At 33.6% G+C, this 22,118-nt stretch overlaps 1 protein-coding gene across 1 annotated transcript in view; it reads right to left on the bottom strand.

The window, feature by feature from the left end:
• The window catches only part of DACH2 (dachshund family transcription factor 2), a 691,023-nt gene that overhangs the window by 440,788 nt on the left and 228,117 nt on the right, over positions 1-22,118 (bottom strand). Inside the window, exon 2 of the mRNA XM_050776357.1 lies at positions 6,729-6,767. Coding sequence (XP_050632314.1) covers positions 6,729-6,767 — 39 coding nt within the window. The remainder of the gene's footprint in view (positions 1-6,728; positions 6,768-22,118) is intronic.

The raw sequence follows: 22,118 nt of genomic DNA, 5'->3' as shown, positions 1-22,118 counted from the left end.
TTATCTAGATGCCGTCCTTGGCAAAGCACATGGGCATTCTTGAAGTTGGTGGTCGAGACAAATGTGTCCATGGTTTTGATTTTTTTTTGGATAAAAGATAACAAGTTTTGTTCGCCAAGGCTTCGTTCAGACTAACAAAAGTGGGGATACTCAATAAGGAGTAGTTCATGGAATGACTGCAATTGGTTTTGCCAATAGAAATCTATCAATGTCTCAAATACATATAGCATTTCTGAATAATGCAGGTTATAAAGGCCATATGACAATGTTCATATTTCCTCCTTTCTTGTTTTTTAATAAATACTGAGCAACTGCAATATATTTTTTAAGGAGAGTACTAATTTCCCAATAGTCTTGTCAGTTACTTGGTGAACTATGTCCGAGAAGTGTTGTCTTGAAAATGTTCTGACCTACATCTTTGAAACTGGATTAAAGATTTTGAGATAGCTTGTGTTTTAAGTGATTTATTTCATGTTTGTGTTTTTAAAAAGTTAGATAACCCTGTTGAATCTCCACATAGGATAAGTAGGATGTGGGCAGAAATACTATAGATTATCTCGGCAGAGATTTTGATTCTCTTAAGTAGTGGAAGCAACACAGTAAAATAGTGGTTTCCAGAGTATGCTTAAACTAAAAACAGGATGCCAATTAGCAAAAATAGCAATGAAAGGTCTTAAATATGGACCCCTCAGTCCATTAACAAACAGGCCCAAAACAACTTATGTTGGATTCTCTAGGCTTATTGTTACATTTGGACAATTAGGTATATGCATGCAAATTGTATTAATCTGAAGATAATTTGAACAAAGTGTGTGAACCACAATTTTCTTGTAATACCTGGTGTTGAAACTCTGTAGGAGGTCAATTCACTTTCTAGGAATGCTAGAGTCAAATCATTTTCCAAGGACTATTTATAGAAAGAAAGGTCTCTAAGAATGTCTTCATCACAAGAGATTAACTGATTTATATTTTGTTTGCCAGAACTGCCACCTTCCATAAGTAGAAGCTTTGCTCATAACCAGTGTTCAATGTCCTCGCACGTTAAGTTTTCTTTTCAAAAGTCATTGAAAATAGCAGATATTCTGTGCTAACAAGAGGATGTGTGTGTGTGTGTGTGTGTGTGTGTGTGTGTGTGTAGCATATTTGCAACTCCGAGAGTTTAAATAAAATCAGTTTCTACCGATTCCCTTTTCTGCTTTAATCTCCTATAATATTAGACAGTTTGGTTTCTAACTCAGTGGTCTTTCCCATACACATAGAATCTAAGAAAAACTGAAAGTTCTGTGTTAAACCTCAGGATAAAGATCCAGATCTTTCAAATAAAAAGTATCTCTCCAAACACAAAATCTAATTACTTACTCCCTTATTCAAAAAGAAATAAAGGGGGCACGTGTCTCAGGACCTCCTGAGGCTGTTTCATGGGCTTGTGTCCTTAAAAAAAAGAAAAGAGAAGAAAGAAAGAATATACAGAGTAGTCAACCTAAGTCCTCTCTCTAAGTAGTTATGTGTAGCACCATAAAAATACTGCTGGAATCAAACATTAAGTGAGCTGAAAATCTTGAATATTTTCTTCTGAATCAGAAACGTGCATAAAAAGAGCTTGAAAGCAAATACAAAGTCATAACAAATAGTTGTTGAGCTTTCATTGTTTTTTATTTCAGCATTTAGAATGTGATGCTTTGAAATGGGAAAAACTGAACATGAATTCAAAATCATATGTCCTATCTTCTCTTCCACCATCCACCCCTAACTGTCCTTGAATTAGAGGAAATGTAAATATAATGAAGGTAAAGTTATGATCTTATTAACTGAGCCAGAGAGTGTGTTACAACAATTTTCACAAATTGACCAAATTCAATTTTCTCTTTATGCTTTATGCACAATAAGTAAATTACAGCTTCAAGGAAAAGGGAAGATATGTATCATAGATCAAAGCATATACTATTTATCTAAGAGATTGTTTAGTCTAATACTGTAACTTAAAAGATGCAGCAACTGAGGTCCAAAACCACAGATTTATGTGCAGAGTTGAGTCCATGGACTTATGACTCCTTTTTTGTCCCCAGAGCTCTTCCTGCTGTACCATACTGTCTCATCAAATGGAAGTTTATGGGAAAGTGCTTGTAACCTAGAAAATGCTTTACAAATTTAAAATAGTATCTTTAATGCTTATCTTAATTACATATGTTTTAAGATGAAGAATAATGACAAAAATAGTATCTGTAAATATTGTTATCTGTGCTAAGTGATCAGAATCAATATTTAATATGTATGTGTGTAATCATAAGAGAATAAAAAGAATTATTTTTTCTTCAGACCGATCATTCATAAAAATATCTACTATGCTGGCAATAATGTGAGGAAATGGGACCTCTTGTATATTTTTGGCAGGAGGGTAAATCAAAACAGCTTTGGAGAACAATTTGGCAATAACCATTAAAGTGGAAGACATACATAGTTCACAACCTAAAACTTGCACTTCTAGGCTTATATCCTAGAGAAATACTCCCATATGGGTGCAAGACATGTCCATTGCAGCATGGTTTCCAACAAAAAATTGGAAACAATCTAATTATCGACTTATGGATATAGGAAAGAATTATCAAATTGTGTTATACAAGGTAGTATAACGGACAATTAAAAAAAGAGTGAACTATATTTGAATGTATCAACATGGATGAATCTCAAAAACATAATGTAAAAATACTTAAAAAGAGTAGTACGATATCACACCGGTTCAATACATCTTAAAACACAAAAATTTAAAAAAACACAAAAATCAACACTGCATGTTGTTTGTGTATAAATACACACATAATTTTAAAAAGACACAGTAATGATACCCGCTGGTTTTAGGATTAGTGGTCATCTTTCATTTATGGAATAAAAAGGATATTATTGTTAGTCATAATGTTTCACAGATACAAATGTTTTTCAGATACAATTTTTTTTTTAAACTGTGGATTAAGTGTAGCAAAATGTAGACCTGAATATTGATCCACAAGTTTTTCTCAGTATTTCCTGCTGTTCCCTTTTATTTTTTCCTGCTCTATCTGAACTATTTTATAATTAATCTTGCTAATGTATTACACTATCAAAATGATGCTACCAAACTTGATTTCTGAATAGAAATGTCATTTTTCAATAAGTAATTTTATATATAATAGTAAATGAGGTGTTTTTCTAATTAGTCTGATTCCATTTGGCTGGTTATAAAATATATTGGTCCAAAGCATATGAGCTTTGAAACTAGACTGCTTTGATTCAGTTGCTGTCTCTGGTATTTATAGGCTGTATGACCTTGGGTAAATCATTTAACTTTCTCTGTGACTCAGTATCATCAACTGTAAGACAACGATTATAATTGTAGCACCTATCTTACAGATTTGTTATGATGATTAAAAAAACTAATATATGAAAAATCACCTGAACTCATGTTTGATAAATGTTAGATATTATTATGTCCTGGCAAAAAAAGAGGAGTAATTGTTCATTAATATTTTATCCTGAATTATCTTATTTATATGCCTATGCTGGTCAAATGCATCAAATAATCACTCATTTCTTAAATTCTCTGAGTTTGAGGACTAACCACTTAACTAAAGATCCTTAATTATTAGAGTTTTAGTAAATAAGTTTCATTAATTAGTATATTTAAACATATTGCGTCCCAATCATGTAACAGATTACTTGTGGTCAAAACTAGCTGATGATCTGGAAGGGGCAGCACTGTCTACCCAAATTTTATTTAAGTAAACATCAGCTATTTTGCACATTGTCATATGTGTTGACCAGTTACCCAACAATTTCTCATCTTTCATATGTGTTTGTGTTAAATCTGCAACTAGAATGATTTGTCAAGGAATGAGGATTTTTCTAGTTTATTTAGGATTTGAGATTATGTCTTCAATTCTTTCTCTTTCTTTTTTTACTTTTCTTTTTTAAAGTTCTCGACTTTCTCATTAGAAATGAAAATGTTAAATTCACCATCCTCACTAAGGATTTATGGTACAGATCATTGTGACCATTAAAGCAGGTTTAACAGTGAGGTGTTTTTCTTTCTCTTTTTCTTTCTTTTTTTTTTTTTTTTTTTTTTCTAGAGAGATTGGAATTTAATTGTTTCCTTTTTAGACAAATATGCTTTTGGATTGTCAGTGATGAAAGGGGCATACAGATGTCAAAAGCATTGTAGCACAGTGGGATTATGTGCTAAGGTCCATGGCGGGACAGACAAACAAGCAAAGTCTCAGATCAGTCAAACAGTTACCTTTTAATAAAATCTCAGATGACCAACTTTGTTTTATCTTTGCCAATGCCTATCAAAAGTTCAAATGAAGTTTTGTTGTGTTAACTGCTTACATTTCTTTTATTTCTTATTTTAACCATTTGTAAAAATAAAGGAATTTCTCTAGATGGAATTGGGAATTTGTTTAAAGGCAAGCCAATTTAAAATAAAACAACACATGTTATACACATGGCTTTCTTCTTATTAAAACAAAATAAATTGGACTTTAAATAGAAACCTTAATTATGTTATGTGATGAGAACTATACTTAAGTATTATTTTCTGGACATGGCAGTAATAATCTGTTTCATACCGCATTTCACTGATAACATGAAAGCAAAAAATAATAATTGAATTTTAATTTTCAAATCACTTGAAGGAAAAATTAGATTGCCTATTTTGAAGAAGTAAAAAATAAAACTCACACAGCGCATAACCACCATTTTGAGTACCCGAATAATTATTCGTAAGCAATCCACTGGTTATTTGTTCACCTTATATGAACTTTCCTTGATCAAAGGCTTTAGGTGCATTTATAACAAACTGTGATTCTTTCTGTAATGCAATACCTTGAGGACTCACAATTTAGAGCAGAGGTCGCAAACTGACAGCCCATGGGCTAGATCCTGACCCCAGATGGATTTTGTTTTGCCTGCGCAGTGTTGCTTTTTTTTTTTTCTGTTTTGCTTTTTATTGAGTTAGTTGCCAACATTTAAGAATTGGAGAATTTCATGTAAAAATCTTAATTCCCAGCTTCTTTTAAAAAGTCGGATCTTAACAACACTGAGCCTGCATTCACACATGGTAATAATCAGCCAAACAGTAATAGCCACCACTTTGGAAAAGAATATATGCTCCCTAGTTCACTATAGTCCCCACCACTCTATATCGCTTATAGTCTTTCATTTGTGTTACCAGCCTTGCCTCAGTAGGCATTAGAGTTTGCGACTCTCCTGGTTTCTCTATAGTTTATGTGAACGACTTGGTACACATATTTTCAATAACACTTCATGGTTTTTCTCTGATTGCAATAAGTGTAAAAATAGTATTACATATATGTACATATGAAATGTATATTTTGATAATCCAGAAGTAAATCCATATAGTTATAAACTACTGTTATACTTAATGAACAAAAAACTTGACTTAATTTGCTTGTCATTTTACTAGAAAATCAAAAATAAAGTGAAAGCCATTTTCAATGCCTAAATTCAATTGCATTCATATCAAATCGGAAACACTTTCCATATCCAAGCCTAGACTCAAAACTTAATCCATTTACTATTTCACAGTTAAACTCAGTCATTAATAAAATCTAGTGGGTTTTAGTCTTCCCAGCATTGATATCGTTGTCTAATAGAAAGTTTGGCACTTAAGGAGGCACATCCACTGCTTCAGGTCACTTGGGTATTATTTAGTGTGCATGACATGTAAAACTAACTTTTAATATAGAAAATGTCACAGATACTAGAAACACCACCATAGTGATGTTTTATTTTGTATGTTGAAAACCCAGGATAAATCCATGGTGTAGTCCTCATCTCCCCTACAGCTCTATGACATTTTTCTTGTAGAAAATATGGATAAAGCCTGCATCAAGGGCAGCCCTAAAGAAAGGGGCAAAAAATATCACCAAAAGGTAATGTAACCTGAGAAAGAAGTGTGGAAGAGAAGAGGGGCACTACTGACAGGAACTATCAAAATATATTTTAGGAACATGAGTTCCCCTACTTTGCCCTTGTCTCTGAGTTACTGCGTGTTCTTTTCACCACTACAACCTAAAATGTCTGAGGCCTGGAACAATATGTTATCTCTGATTGCCCTTTTACTAAGATTTTCGTAGATATTTTAAGAGGTTTCACGTATAAATCTTCTTAGACTTCCAAATATTTATTTAAAATATATTATTAGAAGAAAACGATTTTAAAGGTTTTAGAACTTCTAACATGCCTACAACACATATCTGTGCCTAATGCTTAGAATGACCTAAAAGATTAGAAAGCCAGATTCTTTTCCATTATCATTGTAGCACACTTAATAGCCTGTGCTGCCCTGCAAAAGTGAATGTACCTTCCTAAGCATTCCAGAACAAAGGGGTGGGTGGACATCTGAATAATTTCCCCATTATTTTACATAGGTATCCTAGTTTTTGTGTCAGTGATGTTCACTCAACCCCAACCAACTTTGCAGCCTTTCTCTAACTTCTGCTTTAGAACCTCCAACTGGATGGATGGGTTGTAATTCACTCTTTGGATTTCATTTTTTCTTATGAACTGAGGATTAAGCAAGATTCAGCATTTGCTGCTGAAAATTTTAAATGGCTCTACTTTCCTACCTCAGTGAGTACAGTACAGGGAACAAGATTATGAAAGTGTGGCTGAATCTGTACAGGCTCCAGGACATTCTCAGGAATTTGATTTTTAAAAAATAAATACATAAATACCTGTTAACAGCTTGTTTTCTTGTCATTTGCCTCTTCCTTCTAAAAGGAGAGTGTAGCAGAAAATAAATAAATAAAACTGGTTAATTGAGAGTTCTGGTTAGTTAGCTTCCAATTAATCAAGGCTTTATTATATTTCACAAAACATCTTCCTAAATTCTGCAGAAATTTTAGATAGGTTACACACAATGAAACACCAGCAGGGAAGAGCACATAGAAGGTAAAGAAGCCTGAATTGCTATTAGTGTTTTAAATATATGAATAATGTTAGCACATTTCTAGTATAATCCACATTGACTAAAGAATAAGGTGAAATGTCATGTGGTTTAGGGCTTTTCCATATATAAAGGCAAGGAAATAAGGTTATAGATTTCTGTTGAAGAAAGTGGCCTTGGGTCGTAACAATTCCCAAAAAATTCAGCAATATTGTATCTCTTCCCTCTCTCTCAAGAGCCTTCCTTCCCATCCCATTAGGTATTCCAACATTTTGGAGGGAAAAATCCCGTTCTAATTTTTTCTCATCTTTTATTTGGCCAAGATGATGAAAGTAAGCCAATATCAATGTTGTGCTTATTTCCTAAACATGGAGCCATTGATCTCCAACAGATCACTATATACATTTTTCTGGAGCATACGGAATTGTCTTACATCTTCCTCACAAGGGTTACACATGCGCATTCACACACACAGACACGCACACACACACACACACACACAGTCATACATCCACACAAAAGAAATTAAGCACATACAAAAGAGATCCATTTTAAAAAACACATAATTAGCCTTGTTAACAAAATAATTATTCTTTCCAGCAGTGCAGTAACCCCCAGTGTTCTCCAATCCTTTAATAAAGAACAATGAAACCTCAAAAGACATGCAAAAAAAACTATGAGGACTATAATGTGGTTCTTTTAACCCTTACTGTACTTCTTAGTAATACAGAAACGGGAACCTTCCCACAATGCCCACTACAAATATATGTGGTTAGTTCATCATCTTTTTGTTGGACAAAACAAAAATATTATCTTTTTGTTTCTGGTTTTGTTTTTTGTTTTTTGGTTTTTGTTTTTTGTTTTTTTTTTTTTTTGCTTTTGAAAAACGACCACTTCTCTGCTCAAGTCTGTAGAGAGATTTCTAAAAAAAAAAAAAAAAAAAAAAAAAATGAAAATATATCTGGGGTTGCTGGGGAGAGGAGGTAAGAGTGAAGCTGAGCCTTTTTTCACCTACTCTTACATTCTGTCACTTCACTGTCAGAACTATTTGATTTTGCTTTACAACTCACTCACCCAACCTCTTCTGAGGTGACACTTTTCTTAAATAAAATATAATCATACACACCAAGTCAGTGATAATGCATCCTTCCTTATTATAATGGGCTATATATGACTGGATTTGGGGGCATTTTTTCAATTTTACCAAAGATCCCTCATTTTTTTTAACAATAAAGCTTTCTAAGCTCAACAAACTTTTTTTGGCCCTCACTATACATGTAAATATAATTATACTAATCCTCACCAAAATCAAAATCATTTACATCTCCCATGGCATGAGTTTCATAGGTTAGTTAAATTTAGACTCTGAAATCATTGACTACAGAAACATTGTTAGAATTATTCAATGAATATATAAACATGCATGAGTTAACTGTCCTTTTATTGACTACTTAAAAATTACTTAGAAAATTAGGAGTTTACCTTGATATTTGAAAATTTCTCATTTATCTTTTCCAATGTAAGGAATGTACTTTACAACAGTGCTTAACAAACTAGCTATAACTCTAGGGCTTTAAGGCCTACAAGTTAAACATATGTATTTCATTTTTGACATTCTAAGTAAAATATGACTTCTATACTTCTGAATTAGTTCTTTTAGTGATGTTAATTAATTCATTTTAGTTTTCCTTATACCATTTTGGAAAACTTTATTGAACAAGCAGATGATGATACTAATATTATCAGCTCAGTATAGAATAGGTTATAATGTGAAAAAAAAAATCATCTGAGTTCCCTGGAGTTGGCCCAAAATGTTTTGTATTCCTTCTATTTCCTCTTTGTCTACTGAAGTCTTCTTTTCGCTGCCCCTCCCCACTTCTGATTCTGGCTATGAAACAAAAGTCATGATGAAAAGGCCGGAAATTTACTAAAATGTGTCCTTGTGGCTGATATATACATATGTTCACATTCTTATAAAGTCAGTAACAAAACAGGGGTTACACACAATCAATAACGTTGTGGCAGATATAATACACAATATACAACTACTACCAACAGAACTATTAGCAGCTGAGGTTTTGCAACATACGGTGGTAAGTAGTGAGGGTTCTCTATACAACTCACCAGTTCCGATCATCATCATGATTTTACCTCATTAGGACATTGATTAACCTTACTGTAGAGAGAGCCTTCCCCTATGCACAAGTTATGACTAGAAGGTGATTCTACTCTGGCTGAGACCCAAGAAGTTAATAATGGAGAGCTAGCTTTATTTAGAATTAGTCAAGGTCATTTTTACCCTGTACCACTGATAAATAAATTTTCATACTTTGATTCTTCCAACTTTGGGCATGTGAATGTGAAGCTCGACGAAGTTAACGACAGTGATTGCTACCGAGTGTGCTCATCTTTGATTGGAGTCGGTTTAATATAAGAATCAGAGATACGATATTCTCACTTTTGAAACCTAAATTTAGCCCACAGAATCTCATTTAATAATATAGAGAAACAGCATGCAAGGCACATGACAAGAGGCAATAAAATACCACATAATAAAGAGTCCAGTTAAAATGTCAGGCTCATTTAATTTAAGTATTAGGTCCTTTTTATGATAAATTTAAAAATCACTATCTAATATCATATATTATGTTCAGCCTCTGGTGTGAAGTAAACTAAAGAGATTGTTCCTTTCACTGATTCTTCAAACGAAGGAAAGTACTTCAAACAAAGCATTTTAAAGATACAGTCAACTTTTGGAAGTATCTACTGCAATGGATTTCAAACTGGATTCTAAAGAACTTCAGTGAAACTACTAATGTATAGTAGAAGGAAAAATAAAGGGAGCAATTCTCTTATATCCTTTCATTAGTGCAGCTCTTCCTTTTCCTATGTGATATAATGCGGGTGCCTGAACTGCTTTGGTTAACTACCTACCACCATCACCATTTAACAGATGAGGAAATTCTCCCCTGAGATGTTCAATTATTTGGCCAAAGTCGCAGAGGAAGTTAGTGTCAGATCTCCCAATATACTGACCTGAATGACAGCTACTACCCCTACATTTTTAATCCTGCTTCCTCTACTGTATGTTAGATAACCACTTTTTAAATATCCTCCCAAAGACTGTCATATCTGTTTTATCCTCATGGGAACATAATAAGGTTGATAAACATTACATACATCTTTAGATAGTAGAAGAGACAAGATTTGTGGCTCCCTTGATCTCTAAGCCAGTGATCTTTCTGTACAGAGCTTCAAAAATCAAAACATTTTACGTAAAATCTTAATTTCAATGTGCTTATACACTCTTGGTGGGAATGTAAATTAGTTCAGCTATGGAAAGCACTTTGGGGATTTCTCAAAGAACTTAAAAAAGTACTACCATTTGACCCAGGGATCTCATTACTGGGCACATACCAAAGGAAAACAAATTTTTCTACCAAAAATACAGATGAACTCGTATGTTCATCACAGCACTACGCATAATAGCAAAGACATGGAATCAACCTAAGTGCCTATTAACAAGGAATTGGATAAAGAAAATGTGGTACATGTATTCATGGAATATTACACAGCCATAAAAAGAACAAAATCATGTCCTTTGCAGCAACATGGAAGCAGCTGGAGGCCATTATCCTAAGAGAATTAACACAGGGACAGAAAACCAAATACTGCATCTTCTCACTTAAAAGTGGGAGCTAAACACTGGGTACACATGGACATAAAGATAGCAACAATAGACACTGGGGACTACTAGAAGTAGGAGAGGGGAAAGAGGAGCAAGGGCTGAAAAATTGCCTATTAGGTACTATGTTCTCTACCTGAGTGACAGGATCATTCATAACTCAAACCTCAGCAACACGCAATATGCCCACGTAACAAACCTGCACATGTACCTCCCAAATCTAAAATAATGTACCCCCGAATCTAAAATAACAGTTGAAATTTTTATTAAAAAGAGAGATCTGGCAATACTGGTTCCACATTCTTACTGGTTTGGCATAACCAGATGAAGTAGATTAGCAATGGCTCCCCCATAGAAAAAGTATGCACTCTACTGTTCCCCACAGTTCCCACAATTTTGTATGACCTTATACCTGGCTCTCTTAATGAATTTATGTTATTTCCAAGGTCTCAGGCAGAATATGAATTTTATGGCTGCTATTTTAAGGGTTACAGGTGTAATTTACCCAAATATTAATCAATTTCCCTAAAGAAAATATGGGATTTCTGAAAACTTCCGTGTGTGTAAGGTATTGACTGAAGGTGTACTAAGAGTGTTAAATCATCTGTCTACCTAAAAAAAGTCATATGTACTTTTATTAAAGAAGAAAGACAAGCCTTTGACCTTTGAAGTTGACATCCATATTTATAGAAGAGCACCTAAAGCAAATAGCATCAGATAAAAATAGATTAAATAAGAAACAAACTCTGATTACACTCACAGATACAATATCATTCAGAGTAGAAGCTATATATTTTTTTCTTTTTTTAATTTATTTTCTATTATTATTATACTTTAAGTTCTAGGGTACATGTACATAACGTGCAGGTTTGTTACATATGTATACTTGTGCCATGTTGCTGTGCTGCACCCATCAACTCGTCAGCACCCATCAACTCGTCATTTACATCAGGTATAACTCCCAATGCAATCCCTCCCCCCTCCCCCCTCCCCATGGTAGGCACCGGTGTGTGATGTTCCCCTTCCCGAGTCCAAGTGATCTCATTGTTCAGTTCCCACCTATGAGTGAGAACATGCGGTGTTTGGTTTTCTGTTCTTGTGATAGTTTGCTAAGAATGATGGTTTCCAGCTGCATCCATGTCCCTACAAAGGACACAAACTCATCCTTTTTTATGGCTGCATAGTATTCCAAGGTGTATATGTGCCACATTTTCTTAATCCAGTCTGTCACTGATGGACATTTGGGTTGATTCCAAGTCTTTGCTATTGTGAATAGTGTCGCAATAAATATATTTAAAACTCCAAAAGATCAATAAAAATGTTCCCTATGCTTTGAAATGGCAGTCAGCTGTTGACATATACTGCCATATTTGGGGGACTACTAAATTAGGTTTCGGCTGCCCCTTACACAGGTAACATCTTTTTGTCATGCAATTTATTTTTCTGGCCCAATACAATAAATAAAATGTTTATTTGCTAATAAAATCTAATAAATAAATAAAGTATAAGTCAAGCAATGCCTCCCCACCTCCTATCAGACATCATCAGTAAGCGGTAAATTGCCAATAAATATGTGCGGGTAAAACTTTTAAAAGTTATATTTGGAGACATGACCAAATCATGTTAACTGTTGCATTTCCACTGTTGGAACTTTTAAAGGTCTTTCCTCACTCTTAGATGATAACCTTATGCATCTTACATAATAACTCGTGCTCCACAGAAGCTGGTTTAAAGCCATTTAATCCACTTTAGGAATCCTGAAAAATGTTTGGCAAACATATATATTAACAGAAAAAAACCTGAAGATATCCTCATTTTAAAGGTATAAATTTAATAGCCTGTATATTTCAGGCCTATAAGTTTGTAGAAGGCATCCAAACAAACGCTTTGTCTGTTAAATCTCCAAATACATGATTTTGTGAACCAAGGCCCAGACAATTAAAACTGACTATTTGCTTCCTCTCAGAATATTTTTTCCCGTAATTATTTGGGAATAACACAAACTTTGCTTATATTAAATATTTGTGGCTTCTGATAAATGTTGATGCACACATTTGAGTCTTTTAAAAATCAGTGAGATTTAAAGTCAGAGTCAAGAGGAAAAAGAAAACGAAATTGAATATGGGATGGGGTGGTAGTGAAGATAAATGGGCCTATGGAATTTTTTTACTTGTTTGTTTGTAGGAGATAGGGTTTTTGGTTGTATATATAAACTCTTGTATTAACGTAGAGTGCCAATATAACTCAAAGAATGCAAGACCCTATGTCAATTGTCTCTGACAGATGATCCTTTATACAAACAACATTTTGTTGGTCCTGTCTGAGGAGCCTCAGCAGTTTCAATGATATTTCTCATATGCCCTACAAAAACAAAGAATGTCAAAAATAGGATTACTGTTCACAGCATCAAATGTCTTTTTCAAGGCAATGTTAATTTTAAAAAATAGAATAACTTGCTCTTCTCATGGTACAACAATAAGTATTTCAATATGTGTGAAATATGAATATATGTGCCATCAAGGATGATGCCCATTAAATATCTTTAGTGGTACTGTGAATGTATCCCAAATAGTATTTTCAGTGATATTCTTCCACATATTCAAATTCAGTAAATATCGGTCACATACATAAACTTTGATTATTAGCTAATTTGCCTAAAATAATTTATATCGTATAAAGTTTTAAACGTTAAAATTCCTCAAATCCTTCATAAATTTTAGATCACTTAATGCTATGTCATCTTTGTCTACAATGTTTCTGTTGGAAATTTTTTATCTTTCAGTCTTGCTATTCATGTGTGTAGGTTTGGCTAGACATCATGGGTGACCTTTGAATTGCGTGCTTTGATCTGCATAGGGGTTCTGGCCTGCCTCTGGTAAGGGATTTTTCAGCACCGTTACACTATTTATATTTCATGTCTTCCAGTCGATGATCATGTCCTGCTATTGTGTGTTCAGAATGACTCACAGAAAACACTAAAGAAATGCTTCAGAAGCCAAACAAAACATTTATGGTAGATATACTTTGCAGCCCTTAAAACATTGGACACAATTACTGCTTTATCAGCATTTAGCTGACTTTGTGTTTGATGGTTTGATATCACACCGAGATAATAGTAAACTGGCTTACTTCCTAGTTTACTGCCTATGTGGAGAACTGGGTGTCAACTTCCAACTCTGAATTGCTCATTAAAATAATGTTTCCTTCCTAGCACTTATCACAATGTATAATTATTTTACCTATTTACTTGTTTTAGGCCTACTTTTCCAATGACAATGAAATCTCCATGAGATAATAGGTTAGGTTTTATATTTGCTGTTTCATTCCATCAGCCCACACAATGCTGGCATGCAGTAGTTATCAGTAAATATTTGTCAACTGAGATGAATGTTGACCTTATGAAGGGACACTTTAACCTCATTCAAAATCATCACTGTAGAGTCTTTAAGCTTATTTTTATAAAACATATTTTAAGAATGTACTTCTACTTTGCAATGCTGATTTACATAATTAATTATGATACATGATTTGTATAAGAACACTCATGGTGTTCTAGAATCTGAGTAAATTTTCTCTGAGTAGCCACAGTTTATCAGAAACTTTATAAGTCCAAACTTATTGATGGCAGCAAATATACTGAATTATTGATGGGTAAAAATATAGATTCATTATAAAGCTATTCATGAAAACAAATAATGCTATAAAATTTATTTTAATTATACCTTAACTTTTTTAACATTTGGTAAATAGGTCTAATTAAGCTTAAATTAGATGTGAAAAGCAGTTCTGTAAGCAGAACTCAGCTAAGCTGTTTCTAAGAAAATGAGTTCATTTGCCAATTGATCACTCTGGTAATCCTATCTGGTTTAGTCTAGCTGCAAATGAAGACAATCAAGCTGGGTCAGAGCAAAGGAATCTTGGCCTGGACATGCTCTTAATGTATTACTGGGAGTCGAGAATGGGAATGAAGAGGATTACGGATTTGAAATTCAGTCAAATCGCTTATATTCTTCTCCCGACTTAATCCCTGACAAGGATTTTAAAATAAAATAAAATATAGTAAAATAAAATATTTTAAAATAGTCTAAAATAAAATATTTTAAAATAAAATAAATAAACCTATTTTGAAATCTATTTAAAATCTATTTTAAAATAAAATAAAATCCATGTTCCTTACCAATTAAGAGATCAGAGGCAGATATTTAAAATTGCAAATGATTATCTTTCAAAGCACTATATATATAGTTTGCTTACAGGTTCAAAATCTCATGTTTAAATAGTAATACCACTTGTTGTATAGTTTTACAGTTAGAAGAGCATTTTCTCTTCATTGCCTAATAGAATAAAATTATTTTATGTGCAAAAGTAGGTTTAAATCTTCATATATTTTCATATGTAATATATACATTAAATTATATATGTAGAAAGTGAGACTGAAGAGTTTTTAATCTGGTTCAGCATTCTACCACTTCTTGTTGACAATATTTATCTATGTGGATATGACTGAATTGCTGTTTTATCTTGATACTTTTTTCCTTAATAAGCTATGTGACTTTTATGCACTGCAAAGTATTAACTTAAGAATCAAAAAGGCTGAGAATGGTGGCTGACATCCATGATCCCTTGAGGCCAGGAGTTCATGACCAGCCTCGGCAACATAGTGCAACCCTTTCTCTGCAAAAATTTTTTGTAATTAGCTGAGCATGGTGGCACATGCATGTAGTCTTAACTACTCAGGAGGATGAGGTGAGAGGATCGCTTGAGCCCAGGTATTTCAACCTGCAGTGAGCTATGATCACACCACTGCACTCCAGTCTGGGTGACAGAGTGAAACCCTGTCTCAAAAAAAAAAAAGAAAAAAAAAGAAGAATTAAAAAAGAAGAAGAAGAAATAAAATAAAAATATTGATGAAAGCTCTTCAAACATGCTTATAATTGATATCTAACAGTTTGCATACTGATCCCATAGAGGCCATATTTATCTTCACACCTTATCATAGCAGATTCTTAGTTCAATATTTATTCTACAAATGTTTAGTAATCATCAACTATGTACAAAAGGCTCTGTGGTATGGAGTATACAAAAAGAATACAAAGATCTTCAACCATAGTATCTTACATCAAGAATATTACGATCTAAAAAGAGAGAAATTATGACCACAAATGTAACACTGAATATCTGTGAGTGATAAGCACCACTTGATTTCGTGGTATATAGTAAATACTCAAATACATCTGATTAATGAATGTTGGATGCATGGGTGAAATTAAATTAAGTACTATAAGAATTTATAAGATGAAAGTATCACTTTTACCTGAAGTGGTCCGTGCAGTCACTATGGGGGAGGAAAATTTAACTTGGGTCTTGAAATAGGTTTTAAAGAACAAAGACTGAAAGAGGGTAACAATGCTTTAGGAAATTCAAACTGACAAGATGCACAGAATGGATTGTTATAAGAGAGTGTGTACGTGAGGAGACCAAGTAGGAGGTTACTTCAGGGTGGTAGAGATGAAAATCAAAAGGAAAGGACATGTGCAACAGAAAGTCTAAAGCCAACATTAATATGACTTAAAGCCTGACTTATCATGGAAACTAAGTATAGAATTGAACAAAGAAGAACTCAGCTTATGATTTTGCTTACATGAAAAATTACTTTCCAACTTTTGAACAACAACTAATTCTGAACGTAACAGGGTTAACAGGAAAACACTGAACAAGGCATAAGGAAACTTGGGTATTGGTCCCAACTAGGCCATTAACTGTGTCACCATTAACTGTGTCACCATGAACAAATTACTTCTCCTCTCGAGATCCCAGTATACTTCTTTGTAAAACTGAGTTTGAATAAGTTGATCTCTCCAGCCCATCATAGCTCAAAAACCCTGTAGTTCTCTGATTCCTAAATTCTTGGCTACCTGCCTACAATATAGGTAGATTACATTGAACGTCTTCTGAGAGGTCAGTGACGGTTGCAGTTTAGTTGCCACTCCTGAGACCTACCCTTTTTCCTCTGATTTATAGTTATTGCATGCCTATTAGAGGTATTCAGCTAAGGGGCATTCTCTTCTATGTTTCAGAAAAGCACTGTCTGAAAAAATCCTTTAGACATTTTCCTTCAAAGAATAAATCAGTAGTACATTATTCTGCTTGCATGCTGCAGAACGATAATCTTGAAGAGCTGAGAAGCTCCGATATTTGTTTCAGCAAGTTTTTCTTCTACTAAAACTTATGCATCTCTTTTACAATAATCTATACTATAATAAAAAGACATTGTCTGTCTATATGTATATTGATATGTTTATATTGTTTTCAATTAAATCTTCAGATTTGCTCTTTAAAAGTCACAGAAACTCAGGATTCTATCGTGTCTTCACAGCTCATATCCTAAGGTCAATCGAATTCTCTCTTTCAAATGCTGCACCTTTTTAAAAAATATGATGCATTAGTCCATTTTGCTGTGGTATAAAGGAACACCTGAGACTGGGTAACTTACAAAGAAAAGAGGTTTCTTTGGCTCACATTTCTATAGGCCGTACAAGAATCATAGTGCCATCATCTGCTTCTGGTGAGGCCTCCAGAAGCTTATAATCATGGTGGAAGGCAAAGGGGAAATAGGCATGTCACATGGCAAGAGGGGAAGCAAAAACGGGAGTGGGGTTGCAAACTCTTTTCAACAACCAAATCTCATGTGAACTCATTACCATAAGGAGGGCACCACGCCATTCATGAGGGATCTACCCCCACAGCCCAACACCTCCCAACAGGCCCCACCTCCAACGTTGAGAATCACATTTTGACATGAGATTTGGAGGGGACAAACATCCAAACTATATCATATGGTAGGCAGAAATAAATGTAATATTCTAAGTGGCATTATTAGGAATGTTACAATCTCATTATAAGTCATGTAGCTATTTAGGTCTTTGCTATGACCATGCATTCAGGTAAAATCAAGGCTGTCATTTATCAAGAAAATCTCTATTTAATTTTCATTTCTCCTCCAGACAGTTAGTTTTATTTTGAACTTTCTGATTGGATAATTCTTATAAACACAGTGAATGAATTAGATTATTCACCCAACAGTTCCACAGAGAAAAGCATGCCACTCCTACTGACTGCCAATTACTATCCCACTTCATCTTCCTTAGATAAAAGTGAATGGACATTAACAATATGTACATTTTCATCTATTAATATGTTCAACTATTACCTAACCCCATGAGTGTGCATTGATTTTCATCATTTAAAATGCCAACCATGAAAAGGAAGACCCAGAACTAATGGATATCTCCTTGTAGTATCTAGCAAAAGACAATGTATACAAAAGCACCTAATTATAGTGATGTGAAAAGGTTGTTATAATCAACACTTAAAAGAGCTGTGAAACTTTCTGGCTTCTACCTCTGCTGTGAATAAGTTACTATATTCCTTTCTAATAATAAAATCGGGTCAAATAACTTGCTAATCTTAATATTAACACTGGTCACTTTATTTTTTAGACATACAAGCTGAATTATGACTCCTTCCTCTCTGCTCTCCTGGCAATTTGTGTGTGGCTCTGTCATAGAACTCAGTTACATACCTGTCACCCTCACTAGGCTTCAATTATTGAAAAGAAACAAAACCTAACAACTAAACACTGCCTGGATAACAAGAAAAGTGCAAACATTGTAAAACAGTAGTAAAGCCTTTAGAAGACGTGTTTGTTTAAAAGTCTTTGGGGCGATAGTATTGACTTCAAATATAACTATCAAGAGAAAACCTCATTTTTTCCAGGTCCTATATTAAGTTTTCAATGCAATGAAAAAAATGTTTTTTAATGGAAATTTAAAATTAATCTGCATTTTATTATGCTCATTATTTCCAAACATTGATGGATACTGTTAAAATCGTCATGAACAGAGTTTGAATTTTTTATATTCTTTGATTGTAATACTTTTTATCTTGTTGCAATTCCATAAATTTTAAATTACAGGAAATTGCTTCCAACTGAAATGTCCTTCCCTAAAGATGATTGTATTCCTTTCACTCTTCTTTATTTAGTTTTCTGTTGTCTCAAAAGTGTACCACATTATCTGTTCTTTTTTACATGCAAATTTTTTGCCTTTATCTCTTGATCTCAATCAAATTAAATAATAATTTCCCTTTGGTGGAAGTCAATATACTGACACTGTCTTCTATATTAGGTGTCAACTTTAATGTTTTAGCAAAATTGAACAAGTCCTCCGATATGTCTCCAAACAAAATATACAATATATGGGTATCCAGGGAGTTTATTGAAGTATAAATTTCTTAGCTAAATCCATGTCAAGGGTTATGATTAGAATTAAACAAGTACCTATGAAGATTGTTAGCCATTTCACTATCTAATATTTCCTGTTAGTCATTCTGGTTTTATGTCGCTAGTGGGTTTTATTCTACCTTTTCAAAAGCTGTCTGTATTATTCCTTTTGTATAGTTACCCTTTTTATCTTATCAATTACTAGAGGGTACTCCCATAACTCTCTTCTAAAATAACACATAAGCATCTTCTTTATTCAAATATATCTTCCAATATATGCTCCCTTAAGTTTAAAACTTCAACAGGCATGTATTTTTTTCCCTAAAGTTTCATCAGTACTTATGACAAAGGGTTTTAAAGAAAACCGTTACTATCCACTTATCTCTTAATTCAAACAATTTTTTAAAAGAAAGAAAAAATGAAAGAACAATGCAAGAACAGAAGAAAGAAAAGTCTTCCTCTTTTTTGTTGTGTGAATATTAATTATTGCTAATGGAGATGACTGAATACTCCCTATCATGGGTTGTGTGTTCCACCTTCCCATCACATCATGCTTCTCCTCATGTCTCTAAAGTCATCCCTTTTTTAGGATTCCTTAGCTTTACCTTCTTTCTCATCCACACTGTGTAAGGTGTAACAGTCTTCCCACTGAAATCAAGGAATTTCAGATTGCTTCCTTATCTCTCCAGGGCAAATAGGCCTTCCTTTATTTCCCCTCTACGCATTGTAGCAATACTATATGAGATTCTTAGTCTTTTACTCTGCTTATTTGTGAGACTCTTGGTAGTATAGTGATCACATTTTGAAGAATGTCTTTGTATCTGTGAATGCCTTCCCTTAAAAATCACAAGTGGCAGTGAAAGACCACCCACTTATTTCTGAAGATGCATTCGTAGTGTGAAACAATACATTTTTGCCATGCTCACAAATAGCATATCCTGATTACCTCACACTCACCATTTACCCATTAGAATTGCGGCAAACAAAAATAAAAAAAAATTAAATAGCAATGTCATGCAAAATAGGCAGACAGTTCTTACATTCTTTACATACAAATTACAGAGCATTTAGGAGATGGAGAAAAAATGCTCAAAGGTGTTTAGTGTCTTGGCTTTCTTTTAAGGCATCATTTTCTTTAAAGGCTTTTAATAGGCAAGAAACTCATTTCCTATTTTAATAATCTTTAAGTGATAAAGTCAAAAAATAAAAGAAACCCCAGGAGCAGCAGCAGAGGATAAATTTTAACTATAAGAAACAAAATGTTTTTAAATTAGAAAAGGATGTTAATCAAATAGCTTTTAAAATTTTCTTTACATACTATTGTGGTTCATCCATTTCATCTGCTCAACATAATATGTACATAGAATGTAAACCTATGTACAAATATATATATATATATATGTTCCAACCAGAGAAATAATATCTTAGTACCAGATCCCATGATATTTCTAAACTATTTTTCAGAAGAAAATATAATTTTATAATTAATTGTCATCATTAAAATTTCAATTTTTTTCTCCTACTAAAAGAAACTGATGAAAGCAATCTTGTATATTTACGATTGAGTACAGATAGAAACAAGCTGTCTTTACAGCAAACTTTTGAAAATCAGTTATAATATACTTTTGACAACTGTTAAATTGTTATAATTATGAAACTTATGCCGGGCGCGGTGGCTCAAGCCTGTAATCCCAGCACTTTGGGAGGCCGAGACGGGCGGATCACGAGGTCAGGAGATCGAGACCATCCTGGCTAACACAGTGAAACCCCGTCTCTACTAAAAAATACAAAAAATAGCCGGGCGAAGTGGCGGGCGCCTGTAGTCCCAGCTACTTGGGAGGCTGAGGCAGGAGAATGGCGCAAACCCGTGAGGCAGAGCTTGCAGTGAGCTGAGATCCGGCCACTGAACTCCAGCCTGGGCGACAGCGTGAGACTCCATCTCAAAATAATAATAATAATAATAATAATAATAATAATAATAATTATGAAACTTATCTCACCATGTTGTCATATAACAGTATCAATAGGATTACATACATGATGAAATTATTTTAATGGTAATCTTATAATATCTCAGTAAAAACTTTTGCAAGATATGGAGTTGTAAGAAGGATGATTACAAGACAGAAAATTTTCTTTGCAATTTGAAATATCAAGAACACCTGAAAAGTAACAATGACGCATAAAGTCAATTTATCTTTCTGTAATTGCTATCTTTTAAAGAAAAACTTTACAAAAATCTCACTCCAAATAAAGCACCTAAATTTGCCACTGAAACCCTAACTTATTTGGTATACTTTAAATATAATCTAAACATGTATTACATGTGTAACTGGAATTTTTTTACTAAGGAAAAATACTACTAAAAAGGAGTAAATTCTAAACAACATGAATTATTGTCACATAATTTTTCTCTAAAATCAGCTTTTCTTTTGATTGAAAATTGGTCAATATTATGAACTAGATTCTGGCATTGTGTTCCTATACTTAGAGTACCCAAAGTGCTTTGAAGCACTGAGTTTCAAGCCTATGCCACTTTACTAAAGGATTTTTGCTACTGATGAACTGCTCCTCTCAAAGCTATTATTATGATATCTAGACTACAAGTATTATCACAATTAAAAGTAAGCCCAACTGTTAAACCTAGAATATGGTACTGAAAAATCACCTGTTTAGCAACTTGCACATCTACAATATTTTAGAGCCACTATCTTTTCAAAGTTCAGTAGCTTGGTGACATGTTAGAGTAATTAGCAGTTCTGTTTGCACCGGCTCTAGAAAAGGGAGAGATTAAGTGTCTAAGAAAACATTAAGTGTATGTTTTCCTTTCACTTAAGAAAATTATAATAATGTTGTGGGGGGAATGGCATGGAATTAAGAATCTGCTGTCATTTCCAAACCAATCCCCCCAAGTTAATTGTGGAATTGTGTTTTAATTGTGGATCTCCTGTGAACATTTTTCAAAACAATCCACCTTTTTAAAGTTTTCTATTTTATTTAGTTTACTACTTTAAATTTGTTTTGTTTTCTTTCAGTGGTTTTGGATAAAGCTAATCACCTCTATATTTTAGCCAATTTTTTAAAGTTTATTTTTTGGCTACATGCTTTTTCTGTCAGATCAGTTTTTTGCGCATGCGTATGCAGTTTAATAATTTCTAAAATTAATGCCACTAAGAGGCTCTCATTTTCTCTCTGAATTTATACATTAGAGT

Source organism: Macaca thibetana, chromosome X (genome assembly GCF_024542745.1).
Source record: "Macaca thibetana thibetana isolate TM-01 chromosome X, ASM2454274v1, whole genome shotgun sequence".
Lineage (NCBI taxonomy): Eukaryota > Metazoa > Chordata > Mammalia > Primates > Cercopithecidae > Macaca > Macaca thibetana.
The sequence above is the reverse complement of the archived record's forward strand: the minus strand, read 5'-3'. Positions and strand labels throughout refer to the sequence as shown.